The 12558-nt window shown below is 40.6% G+C and overlaps 1 protein-coding gene across 1 annotated transcript; it reads left to right on the top strand.

Moving 5' to 3' along the window:
- The first annotated feature begins 4877 nt into the window (after positions 1-4877).
- On the top strand, positions 4878-7512 carry LOC123311738. Its single transcript, XM_044895809.1, has 3 exons — positions 4878-5145; positions 5238-5801; positions 5870-7512. The coding sequence occupies exons 1-3, from the start codon at positions 4878-4880 to the stop codon at positions 7510-7512; spliced, it is 2475 nt and encodes an 824-aa protein (XP_044751744.1).
- Positions 7513-12558: the final 5046 nt, after the last annotated feature.

Genomic DNA, 12558 nt, shown 5'->3' with positions numbered 1-12558 from the left:
GCAGTATCTGTGTGTTGGCGGCGATAGTGTAGAAGATCTTGAAGTCGACCAACAAACTCTTATCAACTCATGCAAAGAATACACCTACCTTGTAGCAAAAATAGATAAAGGGGGTCGAACAGAAAAAGAGATCGAAAATCGTATCGTGAAAGGAAGGCAGGTCATCGGATGTCTGAATTCTATACTGTGGGCTAAACAAATATCTAGACAGCGAAAGCACCCGATATTTGATGCCGTATTCAAAAGTATAGTGCTCTATGGCTGCCAGACATGGCAGATGAATAAAAATCTAGAACGTCGTCTGATGGCCCTGGAGATGGATTACTGGCGTAGATCAGCTGGTAGGTCGAGATTGGAACGAGTGAGAAACGAGGAAATAAGGAAGATCATGGGTGTAGAAAGCACAATAGTGGAAGAGGTACAGAGAAGGCAGTTAGTATGGTACGGCCATGTAGAGAGGATGCAGGAAGATCGTATTCCCAAAATGGTTCTAAAATGGAAGCCAACAGAGGGCGACCTAAACAAACATGGATTGGCGGAGTGCACAGAGCGATGTCTGAACGGAACTAACAGCCGGGAGACTGGGAAGATAGAAGAGGATGGAAGCTGGGAATCGGAAGGCGTAGAACGCTATAGAACCGGTATTTTTTTTTTTTTTTTTTTTTTTTTTTTTTTAATCCACCGATAGACGGGTCGGTTCGCTGGGAGCACCGGTCTACTCTGTAGACAAGGTGTCCTCAGGAGCTGGTAAGGAACTTCCGGACAACTCGGGTTGTGGCCAGTACAACCTCCTTCTGAGCTCGACTAATCAGGCTAGAATCCAACTTCAAACGTCTAGTATTCTCTATCATGTGCTGTTCGACCAAGCCATTCACTGATATAATCAGAGGGAGTATTGATGTTTTCTTCAGACCATATATTTCCTTCACTTCAAATGCGAGGTCATGATATTTAGTAAGCTTCTCACTGTAGGATCTTCCGATATTCTCATCCGCAGGCACTGCTACATCGATAATCTGTACACTCTTCTCGATCTTATTGAAGAGCACTAGATCTGGCCTATTATGCGGTATTGCTCTATCTGTCATTATCGTTGTGTCCCAGTAGAGTTTGTATTCTTCGTTCTCCAGCACGCTTCTGGGTTCATACTCATAGATACTTCGACTATCCAGTGACAATCCGGTTTCTCGGGCTATCTCCATGTGGTATATTTTTGCAACGGCGTTATGGCGCTCCATGTACTCCCTAGGGGCCAGAATTGGACACGATGATGTTATGTGCTGTATGGTTTCTAAGGATTTGGAGCACCTCCTGCATAAGTCGGTAAGTATGTCTTGACCTGTTATATGTTTGATATAGGCTCGAGTAGGCACTACCTGATCCTGTATAGCCACTAATCTTCCCTCGGTCTCCGGAAACAGATATCCAGCTGTCAGGTAAGTGAGAGATTCAGTTTTCAGGATATTATCTGAGTTTAAATTTCCAGGGTATCTTCCATGGAGTGCTCTGGCATGCCACTCCTCCGAGAGCTGCTCAGCGGACGTTTCCTCTAGATGGATTGAGGGTTTTGCTAGCCTTAGAGCCGTGGACTCATCAACCTGGCACAACGCTCTGAAGAATGGTGAGTTTTTTGACTGAAAGTACTTTCTCATATCTAAGACCATCTTATTATGTGTCATAAGTATATTTTGTAGTCCTCTACCTCCCTCGTGTCTCTTCAGGTACAATCTATTCACTGACGAATGGGGGTGATGTATCCCGTATCTTGTCAACATCTTTCTAGTCTGTATATCCACCGCCCTGAGCTCCGCAGTCGTCCACCGAACAATCCCAAAAGAGTAGCTGATACAAGGCAGGGCCCACGTGTTAATCGACGTGAACAAGGCTTTGGAATTAAGTTTGGCTTTCAAGATGTTCCTCAGCCTACCGAAATACTTCTCCTTAAAGGAATTCTTTGCCTCGTCAGTTTTTATATCTAGGGCTTGCTGAATTCCCAAGTATTTGTACGATTCCTCCGGTTTCAGGTATGGTATTCTAGAGTCATCCCATAGCTCGATATGTTCGCCATCCACAATCTTACCTCTTTTAACATTCACAACCGCGCATTTATCGAGGCCCATCTCCATTCCTATTGCTGTACTGAATGAGGAAACTATTTCCAGGAGTCTTCGCATTTGTTCTTCGTTGGCCGCGTACAGTTTCAGGTCATCCATGTAAAGCTGGTGGTTGAGTTTAATTTTTCTTATTTTGTCGATGACATAACCATAGGAACTGTTGTTGAGCAGCCTACTTAGAAGGTTCAAGGCCAGGCAAAACCACAGTGGGCTCAGCGTATCCCCCTGGAAGATGCCTCGCTTGATTTTTATCATCTTCGATCTCTTATTACCGTTTTTGCTTTTTATCAGTAACGTGGTCCTCCATGACTTCATCAGATATTCTAACAGACGAACGATAGGCTCTGATATTCCACTGAGTCTTAGTACCCTTATAAGCCAGGAGTGCGGCACCGAATCGAAAGCCTTCCTATAATCTATCCATGATATTGAGATGTTCCTCTGCTTACTCTTCACTTGCTTCGCGATTATCTGATCAACAATGAGGAGTTCCTTACAGCCTTTGGTGTCCCTACCACAGCCTCCCTGCTCACGGGCCAATATGTGGTGTTTTTTTAAATGCCTCGAGATGTACCTGGTCAAAGTTCCGGTAAGTATTTTATAGATTGTGGGTAAGCATGTTATCGGTCGGTATTTTTTTGGATCAGATGTTGTATTACCTTTCGGTATCATAATTGTGGTGCCGAGGGTAAAGAACTCCGGGATTATCGATGGGTCCTTCAATGCTTTCTGGAACAATGCCGCCATCGCTCGATGTGTGTTGGTAAAATGTTTCCACCAGTAATTATGAATTCCATCGGGTCCCGGGGCCGCCCAGTTATTCGTTCTTTTCAGTACCTCTTCCACATCCTGTTTTGTTATAGTAATGTTGTCCATAACGTATTTTGAGCTCTCATCTTCAGCCTCCCTGATCCAGTGGGCACCATCGTCATGCTGTTTTTCCCTGCCCCATATTGTACCCCAGTATTCGTACAATTTCTCTGGTTCTGGAGGATCCTCCTCTGTCTTATCAGGGCCCTCAAGATTCCGGAAGAATTGTTTTTGGTTCTTATAGTACATCTGGTTGTTCTGATATCTTTTTATTCTTTCATTATATCTCCTCAGTCGTTTACCTAACGCTTTGACTCTCTGTTTCAGATTATCACATAGAGATTCCAGTTGCCCTGTGAAGTCGCTAGTCTGGGGTTTGATCCGAAACTCAGATGCTATTCTTCGGACCGTCTTATGTACCTTGCTTGATGGTGACTCGCTATTAAGGTAAGTATGTAATACACCAATTTTTTTCCTGATATTGCCAACTTTCTTTTCTATGCGACACTTCCATGGAGGTTGCTGCCCTGTTGGATTCGTGCACCTCTCTATGACGGATTTACCCAGTTGTTCACACACAGTTAGAGCCCCAGCGTATACCAGATCAACAAGATCCCCCAGAGATGAGTTGTTACTAATGTGCTTACCAATTATTTTGTTTACCATCAACATTTTTTCAACCATCATACGCGAGCCCTTCATTCTCGGTAGGCTCGGTCTATTTTCCGGGCTTAAACCAGTATAGAGTAGAAGATTTTTACAGAAATATCGATCAACTTCGTAGGTAAGTCCATTATCTTCATCGTCCGATTGTTGCAATTCTTCATGATGTTCTTCTCCTTCATCGATTGGTTCATTTCCCTGCGGTCTAATACTCAACTGAATGTTCCTTAATTCTACGACAGAGAATTTCTCATTCTCGATCATCCATCTTACTCTGTTAGCCAGTAAGTTCGTGTAAAGCGGTCTGATGTCATTCCATACCTCGGTTAATATTTGCCTATAAGTCCTTCCCGATGTTTGTTCCAGGTCTTTTGCTATGAAATGAGCACGCATAAGTAGGACATTATCATCCTCAGTCATATATATATATATATATATATATATATATATATATATATATATATATATATATATATATATATATATATATATATATATATATATATATATATATATATATATATATATATATATATATATATATTTTTTTTTAAATCACCGCTTTCACACGGGTTGGTACGTGAGAGTGCCGGGCACCAGTGCCAAGATACCCTCACGAGCTTGTCAGGAACTTCCTTACTGTTCTGGTGGTTCCCAGGATGACCTCCTTCTGGGCCATACTGATGTGTTTCTCTTCGAGTCCTAATTTCAGAGTATTTGCTAGTAGGTGAGACTCAACCAGCCCATTCACAGATAGAATTAAGGGGATGATAGATGTTGTTTTCAGCCCATATATTTCCTTCATTTCAAATGCGAGGTCCTGATACTTATTAATCTTCTCGGTGTAAGCTTTCTCTATATTATCATCAGCGGGGATTGTTACATCGATGATCTTCACCTCTCTCTTTTCCCGGTCCAATAGTACAATATCGGGCCTGTTGTGCTGCACCGGTCTATCGGTTATTATTGATGTGTCCCAGTATAACCTGTATCTTTCGTTCTCCAGAACATCTCTCGGCAGGTAAGTATGGTTTTGAACTATATTCTCTAACAAACCTATAGCTCTTCCGATTGCTTGGTATATATATATATATATATATATATATATATATATATATATATATATATATATATATATATATATATATATATATATATATATATATATATATATATATATGCAGGGGAGACTTGTGCTCTCGGGGAGTGACGACCCCGCATACCCGAGGTCACCAATGTGGTGGGTTAGCAACCCTCACATTGTGAAAATGAATCGCTTTCGATGAAGAAATGGAAGCCTCGGAAACCGCCTCCGGAGTGGAGACTGCTCCTGGAGGAAGACCGGCACAGTCTCTAGTGGAGACCAGCGAAGCAAGTGGCGCTACTCTACGAAATGGAACCACAAGGCCTCGCAGATCAAACAGGATTGGAGAGGGGAACAGCTTGGATCGGTCGATCATACAAGACAATCCCACTATAACCCAGAAACCCAAAAGGCAGCATTGGACGAGAGAAATGAACGTCAGTCTGATCAATGCTTATTTTGAAGCCACTGAGGGTGAAACAAAAACAAAAAAGTACGCCGAAAAACTGGCAGGAATTTGGGCGGAGTCACACCCAGGAAAACCATTCACGGAAAACACCTCATAGCCCAGGTAAAAAATATAGAGACCAGAAAACTTCTAGCGCTGGACGAGATCGAAGCAATTAAGGCAAACATAGCGAGAAGTTCAATAGGCAGAACGGTCGAGAACATAAGAAGGAGCATACAACGGAGAAGCACAACAGCACTACCACCGACCGAAGAAGATCAAAATGAGAGGGAACACAAACTAATAGAACCTGAATTCGATGAGGTCGCAAGAGAAATGAGGACGCTCTACCAGCAAGTCACCATGAAATGGGAGGGAATAGAAATAGATAGAAGACCCAAAATCCCAAGAATTGACCAAAACCAGAATACCCAAGAAACTGTTCAAGCCGTCAACAACGCCTTAGAGCCAGTATTCAAAAACGCGAAGAACCTCGAAGAGCTCTGCCACACAGTCTACTGCACTGCGACAGTCACCAGCATCATCCTAAAAATCGAAAACAAAAAGACAACACAAGTTAAACGTCACCAACAAAAACCACCATGGGAAGAAAGAATAGAGAAGAAGATAATCAATCTTAGGAAGGAAATAGGAGTACTACATGCATACCTGAACAACAGAAGCCCTAGCACGAGAGTCGAAAATAAGATAAAAGAATATACTCGGAAACTCAAACTAAAAAAAAAAAAGAACCACAATACAAGGAGAGAATAAAGACGTACACAGAAGGCCTTAAACAAAGGATCGCAGCATTAGGAAACAGATTGAGGAGATACAATAAGAGGACTCAAAGGTACCGAGACAACAACCTGTTCGCAAACAATCAGAGGCAGTTCTTCAGGAAACTGGACGAAGACAAGAACGTACAAACAACGAAAACTCCATCCCCAACCGACATGCACAAGTACTGGTCGAATATTTGGTCAAATAAAGGAACACATAACACAGAGGCAACATGGATTGAACAAGAAAAGAAGAAACACGCAAATCTTCAAGAAATGTCCACGATGAACATAGAAGAGGAAGATGTCAAGAACACAATTGAGAGAATGAAAAACTGGACTACCCCCGGCATAGACGGCATACATAACTTTTGGTGGAAATCGTTCTCACACACTCACCAAACACTAGCACGACTGATACAAGAGGCCAAAGAAAATCCTCACAAGATACCGAAGTACTTTACACACGGCACGACTCTCATGCTCCCAAAAAAAGGTGACCTGACACAGCCTGAAAATTACAGACCCATAACATGTTTACCGTCAGCGTACAAAATAATAACCTCTACCATAGGACACAAGATTCGAACCCACCTAAAATCAAACAACATTATGGCATGGGAACAGGCAAGATGCAGAGAGAACGGGCGAGGAAGTAAGGAATTTCTGATGATTGATAGCATCTTAACGAGACAGGCAAAAAGGAAACTGAAGAACTTATCAATGGCCTGGATCGACTATCGGAAGGCATACGACTCGGTTCCCCACTCGTGGCTATTGGAAGTCCTGGAAATATACAAGGTGGACAAGAGAATAATCAATTTAATAGAAAGCCTAAGGTCAATGTGGCGCAAAACACTTACAGTCAACACCAAGAGGACAAAATACAACACGGAGGAAATAAAGATCGAAAAGGGCATATTTCAGGGAGATGGACTAAGCCCGCTGCTATTTTGCCTCGCTCTGAATCCTCTAAGCAACATGCTGAACAGATCTGAATACGGCTACAAAATAGAAGAACAGAAGAAAATAACACACTTATTTTATATGGACGACCTCAAACTGTACGCTAGGGGAAAAAAACAACTAGAAGGAGAGCTTGAACTCGTACGGAGGTTCAGCACAGACATAGGGATGAGATTCAGTCTGGAGAAATGTGCAACGGTAGAGGTGAAAAGGGGAAAATTAGTGGAAGGCGAGAACATCAGACTGGCAGATGGACGAGAGATGGCGAACATGAAGGCGGAGGATAGGTACAAATATTTCGGCATACAGCAAACGTACGAAATTAAACAACAAGAAAATAAGAAAGCGGCAGAAACAGAACTCATAAGAAGAACAAGAAAGATAATCAACTCACAATTGTCCGCCAAAAACAAAATAAACGCCATCAACATCTGGGCTATACCCACATTTACGTACACGGCTGGAATACTTAATTGGTCGAAAACAGATTTGGAGAACTTGGACAGACGAATAAGAACAACACTCACACAACAAGGCATGCTACACCCAAACTCTGCGATAGAGCGGCTCTACTTACCTCGAAAAGAAGGAGGACGCGGACTCAGCAGCCTGGAACATACCTGCCTGAAAGAGGAAAAAAATTAACACAATACAAAAAAAAACAACTTACCTCTCCATCAATGGATAGCAGCACAGCGCCGAATTGCCTCAACATCCATAAATATACAGGAAGAAGACCCTGCGGAAAAATTAAGAAACAAATGGAAATCCAAAGCGCTGCATGGCAGATTTTTCAATAGCCTGCAACAACCTGAGGTAGACATGACAACCTCCAACACCTACCTCAAGCAAGGCTATCTTTTCCCTCAAACGGAAGGAACACTCCAGGCCATCCAAGACCAGGTTGTTCCAACAAGAACTTACCTGAAACACTCTTGCAACAACAGGTGGAAACAACAAAGTGCAGGTTGTGTAACACCGCTGAGGAAACAGTCCAACACCTCACATCAGGCTGCACAACAATTGCGGGCACCAAATATCTCACCCGACATGACAACATGGGGAAAGTTGTGCATCAACTAATATGCCTACAAAAAGAATTAATCCCGCATTTTACACCACACCACGTATACGCACCGCAAACATTAAAAGAAAACCAGCAATTTACAATATACTGGGACTTAACAATAATAACCGACAGAAGGGTCGAACACAATAGACCCGATATGGTAATATTCGATAAGGTCAATAAAACAGCAATTATCATAGACTTTGCTGTGCCGCAAGACCAGAACTTAACGAAAACATACACCGAAAAGATAACAAAATATGAAGCGCTGGCACAACAAATCCGGGATATGTGGAAGTTGAAGGATGCGAGAATAATGCCGCTGATAATATCTGCCAACGGTCTCGTCCACAGAAAAAGCACCCAACATCTACTTGAATTGAAGCTGCCGCAAAACACGATTATGTGGATGCAAAAGGCGGTTATACTGGGAACGGTGAATATAATAAGAAAAACTTTATATCCTCACTAGCAGCAGCACGGGACTACCCTTGACGCCAAGTCCGGGTAATCGCCGAATATGTGTGAAAAAAAAAAAAAAAAAAAAAAAAAAAAGAAAAATAGAAGTTTCATTATTTAATAGTCTTTAAAATTATTGATTTAATTTGTGAAGAAGAATTAAATTAAATTAGAAAACTTGGCATAGAATGAAGAGTTTTTCTTAAATTCTCCCTACAAAAGTAGTCGTTATACCCTTATTCACAAATTAAATCTATATATATATGCCGGTTTAAAACGTCTTTCGACGTTGTCCGACGCCTTGCCTCCACCTTTCTCTATTCTCCCAGTCCAAATCTTGTAGATCTCTAGCACTCATGGCCTTAACCACACCCTGTTTCCAATTAGTTTTAGGCCTTCCTCTTTTCCTACGTTCTGCTGGCTGCCAGTTCATAACCTGCTTTGGGAGTCTTGTTTCTGGCATACGTTGTATATGGCCATACCAGGTTAGCTGCGTTTTTTCGATGTCATCCAATATGGTTCCTTCAACACTCATCATGTTTTTAATAGTGTCATTCCTTATCCTATCTCGCCTTGAAATCATCAGTGACCTCCGTATAGCGTCCATTTCAACCGCTTCCAATCTTCTTTTGTATTTATCGGTTAATCTCCAATACTCAGACCCATATAATAGACTGGACTTCACTAACGCCTCACTTATATTGAATTTTCTTCTTTTGGAGATATTTTTATTCCATAGTATGCCATTGAGACAGGATATTGCTTTTTTCGCTGTTGTTATTCTTCTCTCTATTTCCTTGTTGTCCGTTCCAGGCGAGTCGAAAATTACTCCGAGATAGTTGTAGTCCAGGCAGTGAGTTATTATCTCACCACTATTCAATGTTAGATCACGAGGTTCCCCACCGACACAAAGATATTTGGTTTTTCCTAAGTTGACGTTTAAACCCCACTTTTCGTATTCTTCAATCAGCTTGCGTATCATGTATTCCATATCATCTTCATCACCAGACACAACAGCTTGGTCATCAGCAAATTGCAAAGTATAGAGGGTCATGTTACCGAGCTCTATTCCCATACCACGGACTTTCTTCTTCCATTGTTTTAAGGCTGCAGCTACATATAATTTAAACAATGTTGGGGACAAACAACATCCCTGCCTCAGACCTTTATTTACAAGAAATTCATCTGTTACATATTTTCCTACTTTGATTCTTGATTTAGTCCCAGTGTATAGATCCTTTACAGCTGTTATAAGGGTGTGATTGATGTTCGTGCCCTCCAATACTTCCCAGAGTTTTACTATTGGAATTGTATCATAAGCTTTGTGTAAGTCTACAAATGTGATATGAACTTCCCTGCCCTATACTCGTGGTTTGACAGTTTCTGTAAGCCAATAGTTCGATTATCGCTATTATTCACTTGATATTTTGATGGAAAGAATACTTTGGCTCGTACGAGGAAATGATCTGACCCACCACCAAAAGCTCCTCTTAATGCTCTCACATCATTTATTTGAATGCTCGGCTTCTGCTTGTCTATGAAGTAATCTATTATTGACTTGAGACCACGTGTTGGCTGCACTCAGGTGAATCGATGTATGTCCCTATGTTGGAAGAAACCATTATTGATTTTCAAGTTGTTGGTTTCACATAATTGTATGAGCCTGTTGCCATTATCATTGACTTGTTCTTCTCCATATGGAGAATATCTTCTTAACAATTTTTAAAATATTGGACAGTGTTCAGGAAAAAATCGAATTTATTGTTTTTCCATTTTTCATTTTCGAGTTGACTTCGAGGAGCTTTCTGGAGTGCAATTCTCTATGGAATCATCAACTGTTTAGTTTGGTGGAATCAACAAAGTAAGTATTGTACACTCCATGTCTTAAGACAGTATTAGTAGGACACCTTGATTTTCAGGCAGAGGAGCAAATAGGTCATTTGAGGGGGGTCAAACCCCTTGCTCATTTTTTACCGAAAAAATCGAGATTTTCAAAATTGGGTTTTTGCTCTAGAATGGAAGCCTTATCAACGCTGATAACAAAAGCGTAAATCCCAAATGGATCAGACGAAAATAACAGGAGCTATCGCAGATTGAAATTTGCGATTTTTGAAAAATGCCATTTCCAAGATGAAAACCTAAACGGAGGGAGATAGGCTTTCAGAAATGCTTGCAATAGATTCAGCGTATTCGAGAACCCATATTTTCATAACAATTTTTAATATATTGGACAGTGTTCAGGAAAAAATCGAATTTATGATTTTTCCATTTTTCATTTTCGAGTTGAATTCGAAGAGCTCTCTGTAGTGCAATTCTCTATGGAATCATCAACTGTTTAGTTTGGTGGAATCAACAAAGTAAGTATCGTACACTCCATATCCTAAGACAGTAGTAGGACACCATGATTTCCAGGCAGAGGAGCAAATAGGTCATTTTAGGGGGGTCAAACCCCTTGCCTCATATTGGACCAAAAAAAATCGAGATTTTCAAAATTCGGTTTTTGTGCTAGGATGGAAGCCATATCAACGCTGATTACAAAACCGTAAATCCCGAATGGATCAGACGAAAATAACAGGAGATATCGCACATTGAAATTTGCACTTTTTGAAAAATGCCATTTCCAAGATGAACATCTAAACAGAGAGAGATAGGCTTTCAAGAATGCTTGCAATAGATTCAGCGTATTCGAGAACCCATATCTTCATAACAATTTTTAAGATATTGGACAGTGGTCAGGAAAAAATCGAATTTATTGTTTTTCCATTTTTCATTTTCGTGTTGACTTCGAGGAGTTCTCTGGAGTGCAATTCTCTATGGAATCATCAACTGTTTGGTTTGGTGGAATCAGCAAAGGAAGTATCGTACACTCCATATCCTAAGACAGTAGTAGGACACCATGATTTCCAGGCAGAGGAGCAAATAGGTCATTTTAGGGGGGTCAAACCCCTTGCCTCATTTTGGACCAAAAAAATCGAGATTTTCAAAATTCGGTTTTTGTGTTAGGATGGAAGCCATATCAACGCTGATTACAAAACCGTACATCCCGAATGGATCAGACGAAAATATCAGGAGATATCGCAGATTGAAATTTTCGATTTTTGAAAATTGCCATTTCCAAGATGAAAATCTAAACGGAGGGAGATAGGCTTTCAGGAATGCTTGCAATAGATTTAGCGTATTCGAGAACATATTTCTTCATAACAATTTTCAAGATATTGGACAGTGTTCAGGAAAAAATCGAATTTATTATTTTTCCATTTTTCATTTTCGAGTTTACTTCGAAGAGCTCTCTGGAGTGCAATTCTCTATGGAATCATCCACTGTTTAGTTTGGTGGTATCAACAAAGTAAATTTTGTACACTCCTTGAACCTTAGACAGAAGTAGGACACCATGATTTTCAGGCAGAGGAGCAATGGGTCATTTTAGGGGGCTCAAACCCCTTGCTCATTATTGATCAAAAAAATCGAGATTTTCAAAATTGGGTTTTTGTGCTAGGATGGAAGCCTCATCAACGCTGATAACAAAACCTGAAATCTAAAATAGATCAAACGAATATAAAAGGAGATATCGCACATCGAAATTTGCACTTTTTGAAAAATGATATTTCCAAGATGAACATCTAAGCGGAGAAGGATAGGCTTTCGTTAATGCTTTCAATAGATTCAGCGTATTCGAGAACCCATATCTTCATAACAATTTTTAAGATATTGGACAGTGTTCAGGAAAAAATCGAATTAATTGTTTTTTCATTTTTCATTTTCGAGTTGACTTCGAGGAGCTTTCTGGAGTGCAATTCTCTATGGAATCATCAACTGTTTAGTTTGGTGGAATCAACAAAGTAAGTATTGTACACTCCATATCCTAAGACAGTAGTAGGACACTATGATTTTCAGGCAGAGGAGCAAATAGGTCATTTTAGGGGGCTCAAACCCCTTGCTCATTATTGACCCAAAAAATCGAAATTTTCAAAATTGAGTTTTTGTGCTAGGATGGAAGCCTTATCAACGCTGATAACAAAACCTGAAATCTAAAATAGATCAGACGAATATAAAAGGAGATATCGCACATCGAAATTTGCACTTTTTGAAAAATGATATTTCCAAGATGAACATCTAAGCGGAGAAGGATAGGCTTTCGTGAATGCTTTCAATAGATTCAGCGT

The sequence above is a fragment of the Coccinella septempunctata genome, chromosome 4 (assembly GCF_907165205.1).
Source record: "Coccinella septempunctata chromosome 4, icCocSept1.1, whole genome shotgun sequence".
NCBI lineage: Eukaryota > Metazoa > Arthropoda > Insecta > Coleoptera > Coccinellidae > Coccinella > Coccinella septempunctata.
The sequence above is the reverse complement of the archived record's forward strand: the minus strand, read 5'-3'. Positions and strand labels throughout refer to the sequence as shown.